The 27,634-nt window shown below is 49.5% G+C and overlaps 1 protein-coding gene across 1 annotated transcript; it reads right to left on the bottom strand.

The window, feature by feature from the left end:
• Positions 1-487: 487 nt before the first annotated feature.
• Positions 488-27,634, bottom strand: LOC148222351 (axonemal central pair apparatus protein HYDIN-like). Its single transcript, XM_088172253.1, has 26 exons — positions 27,557-27,634; positions 26,323-26,448; positions 25,951-26,070; positions 25,679-25,813; positions 25,278-25,477; positions 24,250-24,443; positions 23,539-23,740; positions 22,934-23,117; positions 22,478-22,577; positions 21,874-21,992; positions 20,621-20,844; positions 19,661-19,728; positions 18,659-18,903; positions 17,821-17,921; positions 16,420-16,555; positions 15,806-15,970; positions 14,759-14,911; positions 12,660-12,898; positions 12,050-12,305; positions 10,947-11,090; positions 10,637-10,780; positions 9,836-10,149; positions 9,487-9,652; positions 8,249-8,347; positions 7,360-7,568; positions 488-6,016 (listed from the first exon to the last, which is right to left on the bottom strand). The coding sequence occupies exons 1-26, from the start codon at positions 27,632-27,634 to the stop codon at positions 5,992-5,994; spliced, it is 4,146 nt and encodes a 1,381-aa protein (XP_088028379.1). The 3' UTR covers positions 488-5,991.

The raw sequence follows: 27,634 nt of genomic DNA, 5'->3' as shown, positions 1-27,634 counted from the left end.
TGTGGGAAATCAGCTCCTCGGTGCAGATGAGATGGTGCAGAGCCCGCAGTGAGGGTGAGGATGGGCTCAGCCTGGATGTGAGCCTTTGTGCATCCCCTGTGAGCATTTCTGCACAGTGCTGGGGAAGCTGAGAGCTGCACTGAGCCCTGCAGATCCTGCTCGCCACACAGGGGCACCTACAGAATGCTATGTTTGAAAGGGACTGGCAAAAGTACTGCCTTGGCACACTTTGGAAACACTTTAGATTATTTTTCACATGCTGGATATTTCCTATGTGTTTTTCCTGTATTGGAAAGCAAGGAGGGAAGCTGGCAAGGGAGAGAGCTCAGTAGCAGCAGTCCTGTTTTAAGAACAGTCTCTGGTTAATTTGGGAAGGAGCCCGACTGTGCAGACAGAGCCATGGATTCTCATCAGCACACAGCACTTTGCCTTGCTCCCAACAAAAACAGTTTATCTAAAGAAAGAGCATAAAAACAACATTAAGAACTTTAATTTAATTTAATTTTATTTTATTTTTAGCTGGCCAAGATCTATTTCCCACTTCAGTGGAATATATCCTACATTACTTTCCAGAGTGGAGATGTGTACAAAGGAAAGAAATGCACTGGCTTTACAATTTATAATTTTTATTTTTAAATAAATAGGGGACGGGTTTTGACGGGTGAGAGTTGCAGCTAATTAAAGGGCCACCAGAGAGGAAATTGGTTTGGATAAAACCAAAGTTTTTTTTCAAAAGAAAATAATACTTTATTTTACACTACTTAATAATGATTTTATTTTTTGGGTATAATTTAAAGATAGTATATATAGGTTGAACTGCATCTTTGAATTAAACCATTTCACTAAATAACCAAAATATGCTTAAAAAAAAAAGATTCTTTTTTTCATACAAGCTAAATTAACAAGATGTTAATTGAATGAATTGCAGCTGTTTGGAATCACTGGCTCACACATTCTATTGTTTTATAAACCACAGAACTAGAACTCCAGTGCCTGCTTTACTGAGCAGAAAACCCGTGTTTTGTCTGAAGCACTTTTTTTCTGAAAGACTTTCAACAAATTCTTAGTATCTTAAGAATTAAGATTCAAGTATCTTAAGAGCTCTGTTAGAACAAGAATTGGCTTTATCATTTAGTATGCAGTTATGTGCTGTGTTATTATTGGAGCATGCAGTAAGATCATTGTGATTATGCACAAATTGCTAAGCAGATTGCAGAAAACGGAGTCAACACCAGAAAAGGAAATCCACAAGTGCAGTGTACTCTGCATTCTTCCTTCTGGCTTCTCCTGCCCGGGCTGAAGTGTCTGTGTGTTCATTGCTCTGACTGGCACTGGAGGGAGCACACTGACACAGCTCCAACTTCCCAAACTGCCATCTGCTCAGACAGTCATAAACCCACTGACAAGTGTTTGTCAGAAATCACTTCAGGCTAATTCCTCTCTTTTCTGACACACTTTAGTAGCTAATTTTTAAGACCTAAATCCGTCATTACTACACATTAGCTGTCAAGATAACAACACAGCTGTCCTCTGGAAAAAAGAATCTAAAGTATTTGAACTATCACAAAATTGTAGGAGAATTGCTTTTAAATGGCCATGTTCAGAATTTTAACTGAGATGAAAGGAAGGGTAGATCAAAACAACATATCCCATCTCCAACAGCTGCATTCTGTTGCATCATTAGTAAATTTAATTTTGTTTTGTTTACAGTGAAAGAAGAGGTGCAGTGATCATGCAAAATCACTAGTGCAAGTGATTTTCATTCTCTTCAATCATGCCTTCTTCCTGACATAATTGTGCCTAACAATTTGTTGCATTCTACATCTGGTGTTATCATGATTTCATCCTTACATTTAATCACTGCATCTTGGCTATTCTTTCAAAGATGTGGTCAGCAGCTCTAGAGGGGCAGGAAGTTGAGGAGTCAGTAATGGCAATGATGCCAGTGAAAATTTTGACAGGAATAAGACAAAACCCAGCATTCACTCTGTTATACAGTGCTAAATGCCTGAAACATGAATCTCACAGCATTACTCATAAACCTGAAGCCTGTTTACAGTTTCTGGGCTTGCCCAAAGTCTCTATTTATTCCCATCAATTCTTAATTTCAATTTTAACATATGTTGGAAAAATCTGCCTTGCCTATTGTTTATCTCCAAACAAAGAAAACATTTGGCTGTGGGCTGTGCTCCTATTGTACTCTGCAGTCAGTTGAGGAACACCTTGCATGAGCCTTGTTTGATGCCTCTGGTGCTCCTGACAACTTTGAGGCACCTCAAAAAGAGCTTCCTGGCTCTTTGAAGGCCTTTCCCCAGAGAGATGAGGATCTGAAGAAGGGGCTTCCTAGTCCCAAAGAAACATGATCAATAGCTGTTCTGAATCTTAGTGAAACACTCTATGAACTTGAATTTCCATTATTATGTAGAATCCTACTGTAAATCAATTCCCTCGAGTGAGACCTTGGCTGAGAGGCAGATATGTCTCAATATATGTAAAATAATGAACAGGAAAGGAAAAAAAGGAGGAAAAAAATAACCCCCCACCTCTATTAGCTCAGTTCTCAGCTGCACCCAGTTCTACTGAAGTATTCTCACAGAATCACAGACTGGGTAAAGTTGGAAGGGACCACTGGAGATCATTAATCCAATCTCCCTGCTCAAAGCAGGGTCTCCCAGAACGTTCCTTTGTCTGCTCTTCAGTGGTCTTGAAAACAGAACTGCAGTATCCTCTTCAATGAGCAAAATAAAATAAAAAGGAGTTACCCTACTAGAGAAGTCTAGAGAAGACAGAGCAAGAGGAAGAAAAATGGGAGAGAGGGAGAGGAGGCAGAGGGAAAAGAGAGCATTCCCAGCAGAGGTCGGGCAGTGTGGTGCATGTCCCGAGGTGGGGCTGCACTTGCTGCCTGCCTGGGGACAGCACGGGCAGCTGGACACTGGGCGAGGGGACAGCAGGGCCAGGAGCCTGGACAGGGTCACAGCCAGGATCACGGTGGTGGGCTGGACACAGGTGGCCCAGGCAGGGATGCAGAAACAGAGCAGGCAGGACGCTGGTCAGGGACACAGGGAGGCAGGACAGATGTGAGGGTGAGCAAGAGCCAGCCAGGGCAGGAGAGCCAAAAGATAGGCTGAGACCAGGGCAAAAGCATATGACTCAAAAAGCCCCAACTCAAAAGCAAGTTTCGGCAAGCAAGTCTCAAAAAAAAAGTCCCAAAAAAGCCCCTCGAATCACTAAGCCTCAAAAGCAAAAGTACAGCCCCAAGCCAAAATCCCCCACTCAAAAATCAAGGTCGAAAAGCTCCCAGAGAGTAAAAAGGTAAAAAGGCAAAGGACAGAAGAGCCCCCAAAGAGCCCCCAAGGATGCAGTTATTTTTATGCCCCTGTGCCCCAAAGTCTGCCTGCTGACAGGACACCACTGGCCCAGTCCAGTGTCCCACTGCAGTCCATGGCAGAGACCTTTGCCATCTGGTTGCAGAGTGTCTCTGGGCTACAGTCTCTTGGGAGCTCCCCTTCCCTGCTACACAGCCTGTCCATGTGAGACATGAACTGGCTGCCAGGCAAAGTCTCCTCAGAAACGAGGCTTTGCTCCATTTTCTCGTCAGTGCCTCCTGGACATGGCAACCCCTGTGCAAGCCCTTCCCTGTGTGCCCCTGACAACCAAAAATCAAAAGTAAAAAGACAAAAATAAGGTATTATTCCCTGTTTTCTAGGCTGGCAGATATTTGGCCTTTTCCAGGAAAGCAGGGCCTCAGCCATAAGCCCAAATGTCCCCCCTTTCCTCCTTCTTTTCCCCAGCAGTGCTTGCTTAGCAAGATGCCACGTGGAATAGGATTCCCCTTCCATCTGGTGGGGTGTCCCAGCTGTGTCCCCTCCCAGCTCCCTGTGCACCTCCTTGCTGCTTGGGCTGGTGGGAGAAGCAGAAGAGGCCTTGACATTATGTAAACACTGCTCTGCTGTGTATACATTCCAAGCAGGGAATAATTCCTTTTCTTGCTTTTCTTGCACATAGAGCTTTGCCTCACTTACTAATCGGTCTTTATCTGAACCCAGAAGTTTTCTCAGTGTTTCTGTTCTGTCTCTGCCTCATCCCACTGCAGAGGAAGGATGAGAAAGTCTGTGGGGTTTATCTGCCTGTCAGAGTTAACCTACAGCAAAACCAAAACCACAGCTATCTTCTTTTTATACTGATTTTCATGAGTAAACTCATAAATTAGGAAACATATAAATTTTCCTAGTATAAATTAGGAAACAGCATAGAAGTTGTCATTGGCACCTACACAAACATGGCTCTACACAAACCATTAAACTTGGCACACAGAAAGTCAAACTGTTTAGTCAACTCACATCTAGTGTTCAGTAACATCGTTTTAAGGGGAGGGAGGGGACGAGGGGCAAGACTTGCCTGTTAATAGCAGGTCACCACAGCTTAATTAGTGAGTTCAGCTTCAAGCTGGGAGCCCTCTTCTGGCTCACCCAGAAGAGCTGGCATTTCAACTTTTAACCCACCAAATACAGAACAACACAGAGCAGTTCACAACCTACAAAACAAGGCACTGAAGAATCCTAAGAGACACAGGAAGAGCCTCTGAGCATTTAATGACTGAATGCTCAATATTAAAGACACTGTAACCCGAAGACAAGAGAGCAGTATAAATTTGAGTCAAGAAATCAATTACCACAAGAGCACAAGCTGGCAAATCACAGCTAGAAATCCCCATTCCTTGGCACAGCTGGCATGTCTGCAGTTAGTCTGGAGCCAGAGAGCTGCAAAAATGGGTGCCCGTGGGGATGCTCCTCTTGTTAAAACTCAGAAGCAAAGTGGCACAAGTTAGAGCAGTGGTTTTCACTTTAGAATACCTTTGTCTTTGGGAGTGCACCTCATGGAGGCTGCTCTTCTGGAGTTTGAAATCCCATTAGTGATGGGAAAGCGTCCAGGAGGTAGAGGAAGAGCTGCACCATCAAGCCAAGCCTTGCAGGCTTCCCTTGCACCTGGCAAGGAGCAAGTGCTGAAAGGCTTGTGCCACCCTCCCCTGTGTCACTTGAGCTCCTTGCACACCCCAGCAGGCTTCCTGCTGCCTCTGACTGCAGATCCAACTAAGATCCAGTCATGTCCAGAGATAAAATCCTGAAGTAGCTCCATAGGGGCTTTGTTGCTTTGTGTCTGGGAGTTCTGCAATGCCAAGGACTGTAAACCTGTAGGTTTCTAACCAAACCTGCTTCTGCTATAGCCCTTTAGACCTGTTTATATTTTATACTGCATTGACGATATTTAGGTACTGAATTAGCAATAACTTTAGTCATAATGATCCACATCATCAGGGAGCCACATAATCATATAGCTCACACTGGACCAGGAGTCTTCTCTCTACGAGTCTGCCACAATCCCCAGTGTTATCTGGGCCCAAGTACCACCAAGATAATGTATTTGCTATCAGATCATCATCCGTGATCATCAGAAGGGTGTCATGGGCTTCATGCTATGGGTTTACAGTATTAGTTATCCAATTCCAGTGGCCAGGGATATGATGGGACTTCAAGTAATGGTTAAGGCTGGCTATAAAAGCTCCAGGTACTTCACAGAGGTGGGCAGAATCCAGTTCTCTGTCCCCAAAAGCTTCATCTGGAAGAAGAAGCAGACTGTGCAGGATGTCATGTAATTTGCACTGTGCCTGGGTAGAGAGCTCAGTATTCACAGATTTCATCACATAAGACATTATTTTTTCTGCTTTATTGGTAAACAAAGTGCCAATGCCAATCGTTGAGGTTCTTATCACACAGTAGGTTCTTCAATTCATTCACTGAGTCCTTCAGAGTGAGTGAATTTCCATGTGATTACTTGTCAAAGCATCCACTGGCTTAGCATAAAAAAACTTCTTCAGACAAAAAACAAAACTTCTTGCAGAGCTTCCCAGCTTCCAAAAGAATTTCAGGACTGAACTTCTCAAGCTGTGTCTTCTGAAGAATAGATGGATGATTCCATTTCTTTATCCTCGTCTTAATTCAGAAGGGCAGAAGTAGGACTGCAGAAGAAACCACATCATTCCCATCATACATTTACAGAAATAGGGAAAGTTGTTTTCTTTTTTTAAAAATAACAATTTTTTCTGCTTAACGTCTGTATTCCAGAACAGGAAATGCTTAATGGAATCATACACCAATAGGAAAAGTAAATGAGGCTATGATGAGTAAGGCCATTTGGAAATCACAAAGTTCAGCAGTTCCACTACAGAGAGGTGGTGAAACCATGTAAAGGCAGGAACAGTGTAATAAATGAACCAGGGGACCAGGTCCTGTGCACTCTGAGAGGTAACCAACAGGCAGGAGAAACAAAGGAGGTGGCAGGTGAGGAGTGTGAGATGAAGCCAAAAGGTTATTGAGCTAAAGAATGAAAGTTGTTGGTTCTCTGTTGTTGTTTGGATTGTTGGATTTTTTGGGGTTGATTTGTTGGTTGTTGCTGTGAGCTGGGAGAGGGATGGGCTTGACGACAGGACCAAAAGGAAGTAGGATGAGAGGGGAGGGGACAGAAAAGCTGGTGGTCAGGAGAGAATGTGAGAATGGGAGTTCCCCAGTGCCATCCAATGGCAAAGGGGACAGGGACCGCCCGGCAGGGTGCAAAGGAGATAAAATGTAGTCATTTTGTTGAGGGGGGGTGTGTGTGTTTGGCTCTCGGGGAGGGAGACACACACCCTGCTCAGCTGAATCCTTACTCATGAACCGTTCTCTTTTGCTTCCACAACTTTGTCCCCATTTACTTGTATCTAAAAGTTGGTGCATTTCTAAGGGTGGCATTCCAGAAAAAAGGAACCTGCATTTTAATATTGGCAAGAAATGTACGGGTGACAAGAGAGAAACACAGCACAACACAGACAGGGCCAGCAGCTGGAAATAACATTAAAAATAGTTCTCTTTTTGAACTGAAAAGAAGTAAAGTGGGGATTATTCTGGGACATTCTCTTCAGCTACTGAAGTGACTGAAAGCCCAGCTTCCTCCCGGGATTGGTTTGTGGATCAAGCAAGAGCATTAGACAAGAGCACCTCCTCGGAGCTCCAGCTTTAGGAGCAGATCAGTGGAGGGGTATCTCAGGGACATGTGCCTCTGGACATCTTCACTGGGACCCTTGTCTTCCCCAGTAGGCCCTGTCAGGTGCCTTGAGGAGGATGCTGTGATGTCCCTGGGCTGGGAGGGAATGAAGGGGAGGGGTGGAGATGGCCAATTTAAATCAGCTTGGATGCTGGACATATCCCTCAAAGGTTGTATTCTAAGCCCCAGAGCCAACAAAGGGGCTGAGAAGGGGAGAGAGCCTGGGATTGAGGTGGGCAGGAACCCACTGGCCATGATCCCAAGACAAGGAGCCTGTGGTACCTGCAGCCCTCAGTCCATTTCTTCCACATCCAGTTGGTAGCCAGGGGTGAAGCCTCCCCAGTCACCACCACCTCGTAGGTGGGGCCTCCCTCCACGTGGCACAGAGCCGTGACACGGGCAACAATGTTGTCGTGGCCAAAGAAGGTGAAGGTGACCAGCTGGCTCTCTCCTGGCTGCAGCTCACCCCACAGTGGCTGGACATCAAAAACCTGTGTGAGGAGAGATGGAGATGTTGAGTGTGGAAATGGATGCAGAAGAGCAGCTGTTCCTTGGAGTAAAGTCCAGTCATGGCTGGAGGGGCCTGTTCTCCAAGCACAGCCAGAATCACCCTAATCTCAAGCTGTGTCCATGCCATTGACCAGTGGAGGGACCACGGGGAAAATCTCCCATAATCATTTATCCATGAGTATACACTACTTTAAAATAAACTGGAATGTCTCCTGGCAGCAAGAAATTCTCTCTGCTGCAGAACTTGTCTTTGGAAACACTTCTCACTGCCTTCAGAAAAACAGGAGACTTGGAGGTGGGAGTGCTTGGAGCTGGGGGAAGGCTCATCTGACTTCTGAGGCTTTTCCTTCTCTCTCTGATTTACATGCTGCTCTCTCAAGCTGCTACAGCCAAAGTTCCTACCAAAATTTCCTGACAAGCACCTGATGAGGTAAATGGGAGCAATGCCCTCCACAGGTGCTGCACAGGGAGCATCCTGGGACAGCCCTACCAAATGTCCCCCATGGCCTCTCCAGTGACCAGTGGCTTCACACAGCTTTGGGATGGGCTTGCAGGGATGGGAGGCCCCTCTGTGGCCAATGCTGAGGGCCACCAGTGGGAGTGGGGCTACAGAACCGCTTTCCACATTGGGAACATGGACGTGAAAAAAATTCCCACTCACCTCCTGCATGCCAGGCTTGGGATGCTTCACCTTTGAGATTTGACCCAGTCTCCTCTTCCTCACTGGCTTCTGAGGCTCCACAGCAGTGGATGACAGCGCCTGGAAAACAAGCACCATGGGCTGCAGTGAGCAGCTGGCTGGTCTGAGCAAGGTCCCTCTGCTGCAGGCTCCACCACCTCACCAACCAGGAGCAGCTGAAAATGGACCTGGGAACAAATCAAGTGTGAAAATGTCCATGCCATCAGTCGAGTGTGGGTCCAAGCTCACCCACAGATGAGACCTGGGCTCCATCTGCACTTCCTGCATCAAACTTACGTGAGGGAACTGGGTACCCCCAGCACTCAGGCAGGGAGGGGGGGAGCTACACAACCTCTGATAGTTCCTTCACAGCCAAACCATTCCAGAATTCTAGGATGGCCACTTGAATTTCCCTGGTTTACTTGTGCATACATGGCAACAACCAGGAAATAAAGGTGACTGATTTTATGCTTCTCTCTGAAAGCATTCAGCCACACTATTCATTGCATCCACTGGGCTTTGTTTCTCCTGATTCAGAAAAACCGTGCAGAGTTAGAACAAGTGGTATTTGTGTGTGAGCAGGTACAAGCCCTCTCCTTCACCTCAATGCCAACACTGGGGCTTTGAGAAACTCTTCTCCTTCCTTACATCCTTTTTTTTTTTATTGCCCCATGAGCAGCCTCTGTTCCCCATGATGCAGAACAAAGGGCCACTTCCCACTCCAAAGTACTAATGTTCACCGGGCAGGTTGGCAGATCAAAGGCCTTTTTCCTTGTTTGGAGGAAGAGACAGCCACTTGGCAAAACCTTGTCTTATAAAAGACAGCTCTGGAGCTGTCACTGCAACACCAGCTTTTGAAGGCAGAGATGTGAGTGCTCTAGCTGGCTTGGGAAGGGGGTACATGGAGATCAGGACTCTTCATGGCTTGACACACAAAGGAAACTGGAAGCCTTCTCATCATGATGCAGATAAAGACCTCATTTTACATTGTGAAGAAAATAAGCCCAAAAAATCCCAAACTCAGCACAGGTCTATAGGATCTGAGTGGGCTTCTCCAGGCAAAACTTTCCTATTTCTCCCTCCCCTGACAGCCCATGTCCAGCTGCCACTCTTAGGGCACAGGACAGAAGGGCAGCAAAAAGGGAGGTTGGCACGAGCATGACTTTTTGGTGGCAAGCTGAGGAGACAATGCAAAGCAGCAGGTGCACAAGAAAATCTACCCCTGCTTTTAAGGAGTCCTCTGCATCTGCTGGCTGCTGGGCAGAGTTCTGTATTGTTTTTGGGGTTTCGCTTGGTCCCTCCACACTTTCAGTCTTGGAGTATCTCCTTGGAAAGCCTCCCTTCTTTGATGACTGGCATTTGAATTCGGGTGGCGAAGGCTTGAACCTGGAAAATAACATAACTATGATCATGGACTTGTAGTGGGAGAGAGAGAGATGCCTGCCAGAGCAGCTCCTCACCGGGATGTGGCCCCTGGCTGGGTGCTGGTGTGGTGAGCTCAGTAACAGCCACTCCAAAAGCAGGCTGGAGCAGGTCCATGCTGGAGCAGCACAGGGATGATGCACATACCTGATGGTGTTCACGTGGGGGTCTGTCAGGAATGACCAGTGGTACTGGGCAGGAATTGGGCCACAGTTGGTCATCTCCATATGCAGCTCTTGTTCAGTGCGATTTATGATGCAGCCAAAGTCCACGGCCTCGGCCTGGAGATGGAGATTTGGGAAGTAGACTTCTCCCCGCACAGTGATCTGCTCCTCGTGAGGATGCTCCATGAAGCGCATCCTGAGCACCCTCTCTGCCACCCGGCTGTTCAAATCCTTCTCATAAGCCGGGTTAAACTGGATGCAGAGATGAAGTTCCTCCCCTACATCCAGCATCATGGGCTGCAAGGAGATGAAAAGCATTAATCACCTTTGTGATCAAGTCCCAGGGTCTGACAGCAGGAAACAGTAAATGTTCAAAGTGTCACCCCAGCACGGGCTTCTCAGTTCACCCTCATTTCTTTACAGTGAGGAGCTGTCTGCAGGCACCACGCTCTGGTCTGAGATTCTCTCAGGCTCACGTTTCTGTGCTCATCAGCAATACAAGGGGATGGCTGCTGGAGAGCTGGGATGCTTTCCAGGAGACACCTTCAGTGCATGGCTTGCCCCAATCTACTTTCCCGCTCCCCTCTCCTCATGTTTTACAGTCAGCATGGATGTTACCAATTCAGATAAGATTTTGATCCCTTTGCAGCTCTGCTGATGCAGCTCAGGCCAATCCACTGCTGACACTACAGAATAAACTTCTCAACTCGAGCACCTCCCAACAGAAATGCACCACCAGATCCCTCCTCTTCAGACCCTGCTGAACAAGCCCACAGATGCTCACCTTGGAACCTGCAGGGAGGGGCTGCTGGTCCACATTGCAGATTCGGAAGGGCTGCTCCAAGTCCAGCACAATGCTGAATGGCAGCGAGCAGACGTTTTTTAAAGACAAAGGCTGGTAATGCAGCGCCAGGACATCACTGGGTTTCTACAGAAACAGCAGACAAGGGAAAACCACCTCAAGCGGCCACAGATCTCCTTCCCCTTCCAATGCATTTCACATTTTTCACCGCAGAAGTGCAGCTATTTCTGTTTACTTCCAGCCAATTGAGGAGTTACACCTTTAAATGCCAGGATGCAATCCAGAGGCCTACCTTTTCTACATGGAAGGTGATTACTCTGGAAGACATTTCCACAACAGGGTGAATGAACTTGCAGGTGACATCCACTTGCATGATCTGTTTTTTTTCTATCTCTTTGCCCACAGTAGCATAACACAGCAGCCATTCCTTCACCTCCTGCATGCAAGATTCACTTGTCACCCAGTGGGTACTAGCAGGCCAAACACCCCACACTGGCTTGCCACCCACCCATGGGCCCTATTCCTGTCACTTATTAGTGACTGTAAGTAGTCTCTGCTCTCCTCAATAGCTCTCTTTTCTTTCTGTGCTGCCGCCTATTTATTCTAAATATCTGTGCCCAGGGGTCCTGGAGCCAGGGAATGCACACTGCACTTAGGTGGCAGCTTCTCTGCAGAGTTTCATTTCCCCTGGACAGAAAGGTTCTCGTAGGAGAACAGCCCAAGCCCCCTCTGAATTGCTCTCCAAGGGTGCTGCAAAACCTGTCTGCCCCTGGGACACCAGGGCTGGCTGAAAGACTGGAGCATGCAGTAATAGAAAAGTTGACAAAAGTCAGTTTGTCAATTATAATGATCCCGGGGAACAGTTTCCTGCATGGATGGACATTGTACTGATCATTAGAGCTAGCACACTGTGTTCTCCCTCTCCAGGACTCAGGGCTAGACCACCCCTCTGCCCGTGTTTGTCTTCAGAGGAAAAGCAATGCTGCTCCCAGACATTCCTGCCATTCACAGGGCTTTTGTTTTACTCCCTGCTTCCCTAGGAAAAAAACACTTGACAGTATTTAATTTATTTCCTGCCTGGGCTTCTAGTCTAAGTGCAACTTATTTTCTCTGCTCTTCCTTTCTGTCCCAGCACATGACAGTGTTAAGCCCTGTTTGCCCGAAGGAGCAGGACTTCCTTCAGCCTGTATTTTGGGAGCAGCAAGTTGGGTTTCTGGTAGCTATGGAAACACAAAAGAGCCTTAGCAACTGATGGTGGCCAGGAAAGCAACTGGCTTTAAAACAGGTGCTTGAAGTCACTTGCTCCTTTTCCCGGGCAAATGTCGAGGGGCTGCAGAAGAAGCTGCAGTGGGGGGGATCTGATAGGGAAGGCTCAGCCCCTGGCAGGAGCCTCACCTGGGCAGTGCTGGAGCAGCCTTCCAGCACCATCTCCACAGTCTGGCGTGGCCTCAGGTCCACCTGCTGTGGCCGGACCTTAAACACTGAACTGCCAGCTCTGTGGTGCCGGGAAGCATCTCTGCCCTTGGTGCCACGGAAGGCAGGGAGAAGAGCGCTCTGCCCAGAGATGCTGAAACCTTCTGTGCTCCAGTAGAGCCGATGGACACGGCGTCCTTTGTTCGTCACATTGAAGCGGTAACGGCAGGGCCTGAAGCTAGAAGAGAAGCAGAGATGGAAAATGTCATGGGAGCTGCTATTTCCCTGTGATCACTCAGCTTCAGCTTCACCCTGATGGCATTCCCTGACTGCACACTCTGCAATAAAACTTCCACCCAAAAGGCTGCCCATGCTCAGAGCTTCAGCCCGGCCAGGTCTTCCAGCTTTTCCATTTCTGTGGCTTTTCAGGATATCCAGCAACTCTCAGATGACCTATTTCTAAAGGAACTCCCGTGGCTTCAGGGAAACAGAGCTGGGACCTCGAGTATTGAAGAAGATCTAGCCTGAAGGACTGTGGAAAAATTATTCCTTGCTGAACCCACAGGAGAAGTGGAAGCTGAGAGTCTCCTACCTGAAGTGGGTGTTCAAGTCGAGCACCGAACCCAGAGGTTTGTCGGTGACAATTGTGGGGCCAGTGCCCACAGCCTGGACAGAGATGATGGTCGGATGGCTGTTCTCAATGAACACCTTCATCCTGTCCTTGAATTGCTTTGTGTCGTTCAGGTTTCCTGTGACCGTCACCAACACCTCACTCTTAGGGAGGACCACACCTTTAGTGGGTTCAATCCTCCAGCGTGAGTGCTTCCTAGCCTGTAAGACAAGCCAAACACGAACTCAGGATGGAAGCCATGGGCCCTGCTCTGCTGTGAGGTGCAGGAAACAGAAAGGCTAAAAAGATGAGTGTGAAAACTAGAAACATTTAATTTCCTTAAATGTAAGCTATGGTGTCTGGCAACAGCAATTCTCCAAGAGCTTATACAACCTGTATTTTACCTTCTTTTAACAGACTGAGGTCATTAGCCCAGTTTTGCTCAACCCAAGGGATGCTCCTCCTCAGGAGAAGGTTATTCCCCTCTCAGCTCTCTTTGGAGTGCTTGCCAAGGGAAGTTATTTACTCCCTCCTGGCCTCCCGAAGCACAGCTGGGTCTGCACAAAGGCACAAGACTGGAGAAAGCCAGGACTGCTCAAATCCCAGCCCAGCAGCCACACAGCTGGAGGACAGTGCTAAGAGCCTGAAGAATAACTCTGCAAAGCCAGCTGAGCAATACCCCAAAGTGTCCTTTCCTGAGGGGCCATCAGTGCTTCTCAACAGCCCCTGAAAGACTGGAGCCCTTGCTTGCCATCCATCATCAGCTGTGGAGAGGTGCCCCAGTGCCCTCTGCTTTGGAAAAGTCACCTCTAAATGGCACCTCTAAATAGCAGAGCAGGAAAGCAGGAAGCAGAAACAAAACCTGCAAGACATGCCCTCTAAGCATGGCATGGCCTTCCCAAGCCCCTCGTCCTCTGGTTTCTCATGGACCTCCCTCTACAGATGGGGCAAGAGAGCAGGAAGCTGCCCCGGGGAGGGGGAAAGGCCTTGCAGCAGCACAGCTGCACAAACACAGCTCTGCAGGTCCAGCCCTGGTACGAGCATGTGAAACCCATCCTTTACATGGCCCAGCCAGCCAAGGTGCATTGCTCCCTGCAGAGGCTGAAAGCAGAATTTCATTGTGGAGTCAGGGAAAGCTGCCCTGGCAATGCCTCACTTTGGGGTTACATTTATCCCCTAAACAGCTGGAAAAGCAGCAAGAGGAACATTCACCCTGCTCCTCCTTGGCCCAGGAGGCTCAGCCTGGACTCTCACACCACACGTGATGCTTTATCCACAAACACAAACGAGTCCACAGTGTCAGGGCTGGCTTTAACCAACTCCAGAAGTTGAAGCCACCCAATATACAGAAAATCAAATCTCTTTTCAAAGCTGTTTTCAAGCCTCTCACAGATGCCCCCTCCAGCAGGGAGCACATCCCACTCAGCACCAAGCCATGGACCCTTCCTGGCTGCTTCTCCTGCCAGAGGAGCAGCTACAGATCCAACCCTGTGGCTTGTCCCCCCTGTGTAACCGCCACCAATGAAACGACCTTTCTCTGCAGGTGATATTCTGCAATGCTACACAGACCACAGGCTTTGGGGGTGCACAACCCTCACAGGTGCATTTGTGTGCAACAGCCCTACAGCTTTTACCCACAGGAGCTGTGAAACCTGCCTTCCTTCCCACGAGCATTTGGAGGGCAGATCTCACACCCTGGTTTCTGCCATCAACAGAAGATTGGCACAAAGCAAATGCAGATGGAATGGGGAATCCATGGGGAAATCCATGCCCTCTCAGGAGCAATAGGCCACAGGCTTCTCTTGATCTCAGTGCTCCAAAACCATGACTTGCACAGCTAAGTATCTTCCACAAAAGACAGAGAGAACTCGCAAACATGATCGACTCATTTGTGCTCCAGCCTCTCTGCAAACTGTTTCACAGAGGCATGCCTGAGATCCTGGCTCCTCTTGCTTGCACTGGGATGGAATATCTTACTTCCACTCACACAGATCAATACAGAAACATTGCATACAAAAAATAAGTCAAGGGTTGCTACTAAACAGCCATTTTCACTAGAAAACAGCCACACAGACACTTACCATCTTTACCCAGAAGGGTGCAGGAATGTCACCGTGATTCTTGAGGTGCACAATTTTGGACCTGTCTTCCAAGACTTGGATAGCACCAAAATTTATCTTCTCTGGATCGATAGAGACAACTGGTCCGTGGGCCATGCACTCTAAATGGAATTCCTGTTCCAGGAAGAAGGTAGAAAAGATTAAAAAAAAAAAAAAAAAAAAAAAAAAGGCTCAACAAGGAGAGTTTGAAAAACTTAGCCAGCTCTAAGACTGGGGATAATTCTGGCCCTTTGAAGCTGTCAGTGATGTAGACTGAAACAGAAGACCTGGAGCAAGCGTGGGGTCTGCAGCAATCCCACCTGAAAGCCACAAGCTCCCATTATCAGGGGACAAAGAACTGCTGTTTGCCACGCTTGCCTCTTCACACCTCCTTCACATTGCTATGTCCTCTACCTCGTGCCTGCTTCATTCACTGCTCCATCTCAGCCCAAACCACCTTCCCAGCTTTTGCTGCTGCACAGCCATCCTTGAACACTAAGTTCTTGCAACATATCCTCCCTGAGGAAAAGGCTTATAAAAACACACAAACCCTTCATCTACAGTATTCTCAAAAGGGAGAAGAAGAGCCCTGTTCACCAGCATTACAGGCAACGGGACCCACAGGAACGAGAAGAAAAGCAGACGGCAACTTTGTCCTCAGTGCTCTTGCTACATCCACACACCCACATCCTGCAGCACTGCTGGCTTTGCTGGGGTGGTAGCTCTGCACAAAACATTCCTCTAACACAGCAGAGTGTGAGACCCAGGGACTGCTCTGGGTTTCAGACTGGGCTTTTTATCCCATCTCCCAGATTTGTAACTGTGTGCTGGGCCAGGCACTGAGATTGCCATCTAGGAGGCTTCCACCTTTCCTCTTTTCTAGGCATAAGCTGCTGCTTGTGCCACCAATCCCTCCCGTCCTTGTCCACACCAGCCATATATCACAAGTTCCTTGAAGAATCCCCGTCCACTTTAGACCCCACTGGGATGAATTGCTCAAGGCACACATCTATGTCCCCTGCCTCTCACCAGCGGGGATCCTTCTCTCCCAAACACGGCGACCTCAGCAGTGACGTTGCACTCTCCCAGCTGCTGGGCCTCCAGGGTAATTGGGATCTCCACCGAGCTGTGAGCCTCGATAATCCCAGACGGCTCAGAGCTGGAGTACCATGCAGCAGCCTTCTCCTTGCGTTCCTACAAGGGACAGAAGCAAGAGCAACTTCAGAACTGAGGAAACTTTAGACTCCTTAACATCTACCGCAAGTGTGTGCAACTCACACACTTGTAAAAATTCTCAGGAGAAAGCAAAAAGGCAAAAAACAAGATGCAAGGTGCAGGTGCCAAGCATCCTCAGGGGGTCCAAAAGTTGCTGCTTCTGGTGCACAGACACCCACTTCTGTGCTGACAGCCTCCTTGCATCAGATTTTCACTGCCCTCTAAGCTCTCCCACTTGAAAATAAGTCAAAGACTAGAATATAAACATCTTCCTCAAGACGTTAAACTGTTTCCTAAAGCTTGTATTCTCAGAAAACCTTGAGGTTTGAATAGAAACCAGCAAGGTCTTATCCAAACCCTTTTATTCCCCTAATAACCCCCCCCCCCACAGTAACATTTCAGGGGAGGAGCTAGAGGCAAGGCCAAACCTGAGAGAGAACACGGTAGCAGCCAGGAAAGTTGCTGTCATTCACAAGGATCACCTTCTCCGTGTAGGGGAACTTCAGGAAGCACTGCTCGAAGCTCACGACAGGGTTGAGCAGGCGCAGTGCAGGAACGATGCATCTGGGCAAAGAAATGACCCCGAGGCAATTAGAGATACTGGGAGCATCAAGAACTTTTGTCCTCAAAGAGAATGGACTGGAGCATAAAACATTTGTCAAATCAAAATTTCCGTTGATACAAATTTAATAGTCCTACAGTGATAAATCACCTTTAACTTCTTTTCACTCAAACACCTCTTGTCAAGGAGGGACAAACCCCGAGGCTTTGCACTGCAGAGGCTCCCAAAGGCCCAGGTGGAGCATGTGCCCTGTTCCAGAGCTGTCATAGAAGTTTTGCCCCTCTTTGCCCAAGGACTCTTGCAAGGACTCCTGTAAGAGTCCCCGTGGTCCTTGAGCTCTGGGGGAGCCTTTCCAACAAGGACCAGTGCCCACCAAGGCTCAAGGAACACAAGACTGTGGTGTGTCAGTGAAAATGACTCCCTTTTCTCCTACAGCACCGTTGTCCTGCCTGAAAACAGTGTCATCTCTTCCAGCAGTGGAGAGCACAAGGCCTTCAGAGCGGGTGATCAACCTCTTCCAGTTCCTACATCCCCCTCCATTCTTTACCCCACGCATCTGTACACTGACTGGCCCCAATTGCACTTGCTTGGTAAAACTGCAGCCCAGGCACTGACTGGATGGCTCTGTCTGGGAGAGGGAACAGCACCAGGGAACTGCATCTCTCTTGTCATTCTACTGATGCCCACAGCAGCACAGCAGGGTAGAATTTGGCTGCAGCAAGAACAACTCTGGGCCTCAGCTCTGAGAACATCACTCAAAAGAAACAGAGGGAAACAGTGAAACCTGAGCTCACCTGCCACATCAAGGACTATATTCCTCTTTGTAAGATCTTTTGCCCTCCCTACTCCTGTCTTGAGCCTCTTCCCCACTGCACATGCACTGTTGAAGTGAACCAGACCCCAGCTCTCAGCAGGCTGCTCACTGTGTCCCAAACCAATGCTGCAGGGTGGTCACAAGCCAGCACAAGTTCACCATTTGCAGGAACAAGGACAGGCAGCCCTTGGGAAGTTTGTTACTTTTCAAGCACCAAACGCCAGGCCAACAATTAATGTTATTTCTGCTCCCTTCAGAAAAAGGCCTAGGGTCATGCTTGGCTGTGAGCAGGGGGGCATCTCACCACGGGCTGCTTTCCTAGCACTGTTCTCACGTCTAGATGGGCAGATGCAGCTCATTAAGCAACACTTCTCCTTGGGAGCTGCAGCCAGGCAGTGTGCTGGTGCTGGATGCACGAGGAAAGAGAAGCAGCTGCAAGGAAAGCCTTGGTACCTGGCTGTGAGGGGCAGTGTCAACCACTCGTTGCCAACACAAATCACGTCCACCACCAGCGCCAGCTGGTACTCCCTTACAGTGTTGGAACACAGGGTGACCTGGTAGAAGAGAAAAGAAGTGCAGCAAGGATTTGCTCGCTCCCAAAATCTTATCACCCATGTGTGCTGTCCTCCAAATCTTCTTCCATGCTACAGAAAGGGAGGATTTTGCCTTAATTCTTCTGCTGGTCCACAAGTAGAGCACGGTCTTCGGGAGTAACAAAACCCTTCTGGCAAGATAAGATTTGTTAAAGGGACTAATTTTTCACCTGACTACAATGACATAAATGCAGAAGAAGTCTGCTGTCTTGAACAGAACAAGTCCAGCTTTACAGCAGGAAGCTGAGGGCAAAGTGTGGCCCAGCAGATGCTGGGCAGTTCATGACTGCAGAGTATTTCCTGTCCCCACTGAAGATCCCTGCAGTGAGTACAACTCATCTGCTCCCAGGAGATGAAAAATGGGAACCAGGGAGAAAAGAGAACTGCTTTATACAATGATATTTCTCTCTTTAACAGCCACCTTGTGTCCTCAGCCTCCCTCTGCCCACCTGCAATCGAAGAAATTGCTCTCAAAACCACAAGAACAGCTGCAGTACTTGACCATCTGGTACATTATTTCAGCTTGTGATTTTGGAAACAAAACCGTGCTCCTTGAGGAATATCCCAGGTAACAGCTAACAGAGGCCTCAGGCCAGTGCAGATCTCTCCCTCACACGATGCTCAAAGCTGGCAGCAGAGCTAAAGCCCTCCCACACTGCAGTGAAGCTTCAGCCCCACCAGCTGGACTCTTCCCATACATTGAAGAACTCGGATCCCAGGGCGCGGACGGTCGTTCTGCAGGGACTTATGATAAATTCCTGTGCATCCACAGGACCTCGAGGTCCTCGAGCTTCCTTCCTCCAGGACCGGTTACTGTGTCTGCGCATCTGAGAGAAGCTGTCAATGCTCAACGCTCCCGAGCCATCCCCAGCAACGTGCAGCTTGACAGTCATGGGTGCCATGGAGGTGTTAGACAGGCAACACTTCAAGGTGCGAGGAAAACCTAAGGAAAGGACACAAATATCCCTTTAGGCATCCATGTCTCATGACTCCCGGTGGGAATATCCTGGTAGGATAAAACTGTGCTTGCATTTTGCCTCTTTGTTACCTGAACTACAGCTCATTGCAGCCCATATATGACCAGCTCTGTATGGAGGAGACATCTCCCACAGCCTGCTTACCGAGAGTCATTTGAACACAGATGGGGAGGAAAAAACAACTGCAGGCACAGCCCAGGGCTTCTTCATGCCCTTCAACAGTGATCACTGCTAGCTCCAGCAGTGACTCCAGCAGGGAGGCAAGAGAGGCACAAAAAGGACAAAAGGCACAAAACAGACAGGAGAGAGGCACAAAAAAGATGTCACAATCCCAAATGCCACCGAGGTGACCAGATGCTGACAACAGTCAGCAGCACAGTTGAAAGAAACAAAGGTAAAACAGCTGCCCTCAGCTGAGGAAGCCTTAGGAATGAAATAAGATGAAGCAGGATGCATCTGCTATAGCAGAACCATATTCCCGCCTGGTGCCTTCTTTTACTGTGCCACTTATTCAAAAGGAAACAAGAAGCGGCTGAACAGCGATGCTGACTTTCTGGTCCTATTTGATCTCACCATGGCAAAAGGGTACCTGACGCACCAGCAGCCTTGGAATGAACACTCTGAAGAGGCTGTGGTGGAGTATGAATGCTCTTATGTTCAAGTGCTCCATTCCAGCAACACACAAACCTCTCACCCTGTGGCTCGAGCCCAGGGCACACTCACCAAAGGAGACGTCGCCAAAGTGGAGGGCGGGCACATCAAAGTGGAAAGTCGGTCCCGTGACACGGCCCCTGTGAGGACAAGGGCAGGGAGGCAGTGGCTTTGTTAAAGGCAATGGCAAAGGCTTCGGGTGTCCTTCGGGAGGGCGTGGATAAAAGCTGCTCTCAGAGCCACCCTGGGTTTCAAATCAACCCAGCACCCTGTGCTCAGCACAGCACCCATGTGGACGGGACGCAGCCAGAGCAAAGCAGTCAGCAGCTGACAGACTATGTGGGACAAGCCCTCAAGCTGCTGGGGTCCTGAGAAGTGAGTTTTACTTCTCCTATCATCACTTTTCTTCTTTTTTTCCCACCTCTCCCCTTTGCTGTGTAAGGATGTTAACCTTTGCAATAGCACCAACCCACGGCATGATGCCCACGTCCTTGAGACAGTTCCTGCTGCACAGTTCCCTGTCTCCCACATCAGCCCTTTTCTGGCTGTGGAAAGGTGGTACCAGAGCACTCTCTGCCCAGGAACTGGGAGCACAGCTTGTCCCCCACAGCATGGCCATGACAGGTGAGGTGAGGCTGCTGCTGCCCGTTTGGGATGGATTCTTAAGGGAAGTTTTAAAAATCACTGCTGCTGGTGCTGAATCACCCAGGCTGGCCCATCTCCAACGCCCTGGGCCCTTGCTGGGTATTCAGGTGGGACATCCCAGAGCAGCTACTGCCCAAAGCTGATCCATCCCACTGCCTGCCACAGCCTAAGCAGGAGACATCCCTGCAGGGAGCAGTCACTCCAGCTCCTGGATACCCACACAGGGCAGCAGGCACCCCCACACTAAAGGGATGCCAGAACCAGAGCCAAGATTAGGACCTCAGGCAACACCTTATTTCTCTGCTCCAGCACACAATGAGGTAGATGGGAGATGATTACCCAAGACAGCTACAGATGTGCCCACCAAGCTCCCAAAGCCCTTCTCACCTGATAGTCAAGGTCACAGGCTTAGGGGATCCAGTCACATGGAAGCAGAATTCTTCCTGGAACTCCCCCATGACGGTGGGATGGAAGGAGATCCGGACGGCCTGGAGCCTGTACGGTGCCACGATGCCCTCCTGAGGCAGGAAGGTGAAGAAGGAGCCCATGGGTGTGGCTGGAGGGAGGAGGATGAAGAGAGCCTCAGCAGGCCCAGTGTTGAACAGGATCACCTGCAGCAGCAGAAAAGCCAAATGGAAATACATGAGGAATCTTCCTTTCCTACAGAAGTCTGAGTTACTTTCAAATTAAATGATTCACGCCTGTAAAAGGCAGAAGATGCCCTGTGCTGCTGCATGGAAGAAGCAAAAAATACAACTTTGAAATACAACTTTGTATGGCTTTGGGGTTTTCATACAAAGCAGTGGTAAACTTCACATAACCAGAGTCACTCTGGGGCTTCCCCACTGGCACACACAGTCCACTTTGACCTGCAGCACAGAGGAGCTGCTCCTGGTGCATTCACCAAGTGCATTCACAGCCTTAAGGCCCTAAGAGCAACACTGGGCATTGCAGCCTTTCCAGTGAAATCAGCACAGAGCTGCTGCTGCTGCTGCTCCACGTGTGCCCAACCCCACCATGGGCAGGGCATGTCCACCTGTTTACTGCATATGAGAGAAACCAGAAACAAAGAGGTAGAAAATTCCTTTGCTTCCTTCCCAGAAACACTTTGCTCTTTCTAGAGCCAGAGATACCATGGCTGAAGTGTGGTGAGGGACTGGTCAGCAAGACAAAGCCCTGCCAAGCACTTTGTTCAGTGCTGAGCCAGGAGGGTGAATGGCTTTCCTCTGACTCCCAGGAACAGGCAGGAGGGACTTGACTGAAAACTGTTTGCAATGGCCTCCAACTGAAATGCAAGCAGTTGGCTCCAGCCACTTTTGGACAGCCTGAGCACAAAGGTGATTTGTGTCTGTGACTGGAACAAAAGCCTCTGAACATGCAGCTTTTTGACCTGGTGTTGCTTTCATGTGTCAAGCCGTTTTGCAGCAAGCCTCCCAGCTGACCTCCAAGGAAGGCTGCCCAAAAGAAGGGATTTGGGTTCCATGAACATCTTCCTGACCCCATCAGAAAGATCCAGATTGCAAGAAACCCCCTCAGTTAGACTCGTATCACAACTGCCCAAGTTGCCCGGAATGGCAGAGGTCCACTAGGCTCGCTGCTACCCCAGGAGCCACCAGGATCCACCCAGCCCCGCTGCTCACCTCGTATCTGTTGTTTGTACTGACACAAACCTCCCCGATGTTCAGCTCCTTTAAGTTGAAGCAGAGCCGGGGCCCGAGGCCTTCCCCTATGAGGTGCAGGGGCAGCCTGTTCTCACGGCCTGGGGAGAGATTTCTATTTCAGTACAGAAATTCCTTCTGCTACCCTGCATTTTCCAGGCTGCCTTAGTGCTAGTCCCTGACTCTGAGCTGCATGGGACCAGCTCCTGATGTTCCAGGAGAAGATATGGACCCCTCTCTTCCCTCAGGAGATATGGTACAGCCACCCATAGACACCATCCTTTCTTCTTTCCCTGTGTTGATAATGGAATCAACTTCAGGGAATTTTGTTCTTTCTCCTTCTGGGTGCACCTCAGAGGGTGTTTTTTCCAAGGGAGGAGGAGCACACTAAATACAGGCAGCATTCAGAAGAGCGGAAAGGGAAAAAATCAAACAAGAGGAGATGTCCCGAAAGTTGCAGGGATGTGCCAGCACTGCCCTGCTGACTATGGACCCTTCCCAGCAATCCCACAGGAGCCCGGTGAGCTGGGGGAGTGTTTCCACCTCGCCTTCACTGTGCTGAGAGAGGCAGGGCAAGGAGCCGTACCTGAGATGTCACAGTAAACTGCTTGCTGATAGAGCCGGGCTTCCTGGGGCTTAAAGAACACGCTGATTTCAGCCGAACAGTTCGGCCTGATCTCGCCCTCCTACGGCAGAAGGAGACAGCAAAACATTTCTCTTCAAGCATCACATTTCTTGTTTTCAACCACAGTCCTGTAAGCCTTTATTTAGAGCGTCAGTGACAAGCAAGGAGTGAGTGACACTCATCAATAACCCTGATGACAGAGTTTGGAAGCTTTAGTCAGGCTCCTGCTGCCTGCCAGGAGCCCACAGGGCAGAAACTCTCTTTGCAACCAGCACTCTGAGCTCCCCAGATTCCACATGACTTCTCTCTCAGCACACAAAGCCAGCTGAGGCAGGGATCAGTCAAGTGACCTTATTCAGGGATGAGGAGGAAGAGGAGGAGGAGAAGCAGAAAGGGAGGTTCTCTGCCATCACTTACCTTCGGCTCAAGGGAGAAAATGCCATCGCAGAACAGCATGGCATCTCCTCTCACCTTTGCCCTCTCACTCTGGAGGCTGTGGGTGAGAAGAGCAAAGCACTCTTGGCCAGTGCTGTCCGCTCCACACTCCTTCAGAGAATCAGACAAGTTGTCCTTTGTCTGCTGACACAGCCTGTGATACTGCCTGCAGCCACAGGAGAGAAAAACCCAGCAGGTTGTTTAATAAGCCACATATCTACAGAGACAAGTGGAAGTGCAGGAGCAGCTCCTCAGCAAAAGGCTGACCCTGAGCTATGGGGTCCCAAGTGGACCTGAGGATTACTTGTTGTTCACTCCACACTCCACACTTGCAAGCTCAGGAGAGGTTTCCAAAGCCAGCAGCCCTCAAAAGAACCTCCTGGCTCAAAGCCTCTGCCACAGCTGAGGGAGAGCCCACCAGCCACCTCAAGTGGCTTCTCCTGACACAGAACTGCTTGGGGGAGGCAGGTAGAGATAGGATGGTTTACTTACCCTAGGCCATTCAAAAGCACCAATATCTCCTGAAGCCGTAGGTTAGTTTTACCCTTGGGCAAGGTATGTCACTGACATGGATCTTTCAAACCCACCTCAGCTTCAGCTGATCCTCCTCTCCCTCAGTATCGACAGCCGTCCACTGGAAGCACGCCGTGACATCGCTCAGGTTGTGGATGAGCACGGCTGCGCGGTTTGACAGCGTGACGAACGTCTTCTGAAATGTCACACTGTTCCTGTCCAGCCTGATGTTCGCATCCACAGCTCTTCCGTGAAGGCTTGTGTGGGTGTCTTCACCTGGAACAGAGCAAAGGGGAGTCTTTGCTCAGCTCACTGGCTGATGGAAGCACAAGGGAAAGAGCAAACCACAGGTCCCAGAAGAAAGTGTCACAGCTTTTAGCTGAATGAGCAGTTCCATGGGTTGGTACATCTATCACAACCTGAGAGCTGCATGTGCACAGCATGAGGATGCCCTGGACAACCTTCCAGCTTTTCACCCTCTGGAACAGAACCCTACCAAAGGCTCCCTCATTTTCAGAGCTTCCAAACCTTCATTATTCCCAACCAACTCCTGCGATTTGTCTGGGCTCAGACTTCAGTACCAAGCTCACCATTCCTGTTGCAGGTGAGTGTTTGCCAGGCGAGATGCAAACAACAAATATCAGACCATGCTGTCTAGAAATGGCATTTCTATGGACCTTGACAATGGTCAAGATGACAAGCTACACGACTACAAACCAGGTAACTACAAAATGAACACTGAAAACTATCATCATCTCCCTCTTTAAACCCCTGGCCACATCAGCCTTTCTGCTTTAGAAAGGGCTCTGCTCTGAGGGATGCAGAGAGTGCCCTGTGCAGTGCCCAGCACTCACCTGTGTCATAGTGCACGACAAGGGATGTGGAACAGTCACCAGTCCTCAGTGGCAGAACTCCCACTGTCACCTGCATGCTGTCACCAATGCCCAGAGTTCCCGTGGCCGGAATGACAAAGAAAGGGCTGCAAGACAAAGATGTCAGGACTCTTGGGCGAGATCTGGGGATGTTATCCCTTTTGAGACCGGTTCACTTTTGCTTGTGCAAGCAAGGAGCAAAACAGTCAAAAGCAGCAGCCTGCTTGAACAGCATCCCAGGAGCCTGCTTAAATAACCTTGGCAGGCTTTGGTGGAAGCTCCTCTCAGACCCTCACGTTTCAGAGCAGCAGTCCTTTTGCCTTTTGACCTCTGTTTTGCCAGGGAAAAAATCAAAGCCACTCAGCTGTGCCAGGTTAGACAGCAGGTCTGTGCTGCATTCCTGACCTCAGCTCCTACACCAAGACCTCTGGTGTAACCCTCAACTCACCACCAGCCAGCTGAACTGGTTTCCTTGCAGATACCGTGTCAAAAAATGCATTACCCTCTGCAGTTCAGCCAACAGGACAAACAGTTGGATTGTCTTCTGAGGCTGACAGGAACAGCACAGGCTGTCCACAACACAGCTCACATGGAGCGTCTCATGACAGGACCACTGGAAAGCCACGTGCCTGTGGCCTCCCAGAGAATGGGTCTATTTGGCTGACAGTGGGGAGTAACCATTTCAGAAGCTGCTTGTGCCCAGGAAGGTGCAAGCCAGCTACTGACATGTTCCAGCAGCCTGCAGGAAATCTGGGACAGAGGAAGCTCAAAGGCTGCATCCTGCATAAAACATGAGAATCAAGAGCAAATTGCCCCACATGTCCTGCCCATTTCCAAGGGCTGCAGGGCAGCAGCTTTGATGCTCTGGTTCTTTTGTTGCTCTTGACCAGCTCTGTTATCACCCAAAGGTGTTTTGCACAAGGACAGATGAGCTGCCTCACCTCTGGGTGCTCAGCTGGTAATGAGCTGCCCGGTTACCAAGGTTTTGAACCAGCAGAGTCTTCTCGGTGCTGTACTTGACTGGGCACTCTGAGAAGTCCAGCTCGTCAGGGAAGTCCAGGATGGCTCGGGCACCAATGGCCCGAATTGGCACAATGAGCTCTTCTGTTTCAGTGATGCAGAGGAGCTGGTGGAAATAATCCTGCAGGAAAAGAAACTGTCTCAGCACAGGACATTTATCCTCATCTTCAGCATAGGCAAAGAATATCTCCCACTTCTAGATCCAGTGCAACCCCACTGAAACCAGCAGAGGTCCTCAAAACCCAGGCCAAATGCCCTGAATCCAGCCTTGCAGGCTCACTTTCCCCAGGAGACTCCAGTCTCCTGGGAGCTGCAGACTCACCTTGTTCTGCCCCGGGCTGAAGAGGATGCGGACAGTCACAGAGAGGCCCGGTGGCACCTTGCGGTACACATTACTGGGCATTTCCAGCTGGAAATAAGGTGAGCTCTCCAAGATGACCTTCACCAGAAGAGGAACCTGCAGGAAAGACATGGAATGATGGTTTTTTACCCACTTGTGGAGACAAGTGGACATGGCCTGCTGCCATCCTTAACCACCCTTCTGTGCTCTCCTCTTCCAGCACAGTGCTAAACCTCCACGTGCACAGCACTTACCTTGTCCCTGTTCCTCAGAACCACTGGCATTTCACAGACCTCACCAGGGCTGTAGTTCTGAAACACCACCTCTGCTGGGCAAGGCAGAAGTGAGCTCTGCTTTGGGTCAGCTGCTGAGAACTGCAAGGAGAGGCAAGAGAGAGCAGGGAGAGGTTCAGCTGCTGGCAGGAAGATTCTGCTCTGATCCCTGGTGAGGTACAGACTCTGGGTGAGTACATCTGCCCAGGCCACACTGGGGAAACAGGGGCTCTTCCACCTCTGCCCTGGGCTGATCAAATGCTCCTGGACCACACTGAGCAGGCTCAAGCCAAGCTGCTCTTTTGGCACCCTCCTCAAATATCACATCAAAAAGCCAGGGCATGGAAAGGCTACCTTGTGATGGGAGGTCTCACTCTCGTCTTGAGGCTGGACAATCAGAGGCAGATGCAGCTTCTTAGCTCTGGCCAGCCTCTGCTTGGTGGTGAGAGACATCTCCTTCTGGAAGGCAGAGGGGCTCAGCTGAAAGGCAAAACACCAGCAAGAGCCTCAGAAATGCCCTTGTTCATCGAGGCTTTTCTTGGTCACTTACTACTGATGAATAATTTGTGATCTCATCGTCTATGACAGTTCTGTAAGGCCTGGAAGTTACCTGCTGAAATACTTAGCATCAGAAAATTAATAATACAGAGTGCAATGCACATACCCCAACCACATGGCTCTGTCCCATTAGCGTCTCTGTGGTTTGATGTCATATGCTTGGGGATTTCTGCTCTTCAGGCATTTGATTCCTCTTTAGTTTCATTGGATTGAGGCAGTGACCTTTCCAGAGAGTGGGGAGGAGATCTCACAACTGCCCTAACTCCATCCCTGCACAACACTCAAAACTCACAGCGAGGAGAGAGCACTGCTGGGTGAGTCCAAGAGATGCAAGAAAGCAAAGTTGGCCCAAGAATGAGGTGCACAGGAATGTGTTCAAGTTTTAGTTCTCTCTGTTAATTAGCATTTGTGTTCTCCTTCTTGGCTCACAGACCCCTCCACAGAAGAAACCAAAGGGATTTCCTTGACAGAGCCTCAGCAGTGGGGCATCTTCAGTCAAGTGAGCTGCAGCCAGCCAGGGAACCTTTGTGGCCCTGACTCCACTGCTGTCTGCAGGGCTGGATCTGTGCCCCACACAGGAGATGAGAGAGAGCAGCTGGTTTGGAACCTCTTCTAGCTGGGACCAGCCTTGTCTCTCAGGGCTTTGGGCAGAGTTTGAGCTTCCCCCCCACGTCACACGCCCAAGGGCAGGTTGGTCAGAGCAGCACAGGTGAGCGTCCAGCCTGACAGGAGGAATTACTGTGACAAAGGGAAAGGGAGAGAAGCACATGCTGAGGGCTTCAGCTGTACATTGGTTTAATTTGGCTCTGGTGGCACAGCCAGGCAAGATGCTGGAGTGTCCCTGAAGCAGCACACGGTGTTCCCTAGTGCACCAGGACAGCCCCCACCCACAGGAGCACGGCACAAAGAGGTGGGGAGGGGTCTGCAGCTTCACAGTGCTGCTGGACAACAGGCAGGGAAGGGAGAGGAGGGACACGAGGGGAGTTTCCAGCCCCAGCCCTGCTCAGGCCCAGTCACAGCAGGTACTCACTGTAAGAGGTTTCTCTGCCTCTCTGAGCAGCATTCGCGTGCGAGGTTCTGCCCCTCTGCCCTGGAATCCAGAGGCCAT

Source organism: Sturnus vulgaris, chromosome 12 (genome assembly GCF_052056855.1).
Source record: "Sturnus vulgaris isolate bStuVul1 chromosome 12, bStuVul1.hap1, whole genome shotgun sequence".
Taxonomy (NCBI): domain Eukaryota; kingdom Metazoa; phylum Chordata; class Aves; order Passeriformes; family Sturnidae; genus Sturnus; species Sturnus vulgaris.
This window is presented reverse-complemented; position numbering and strand designations above follow the sequence as displayed.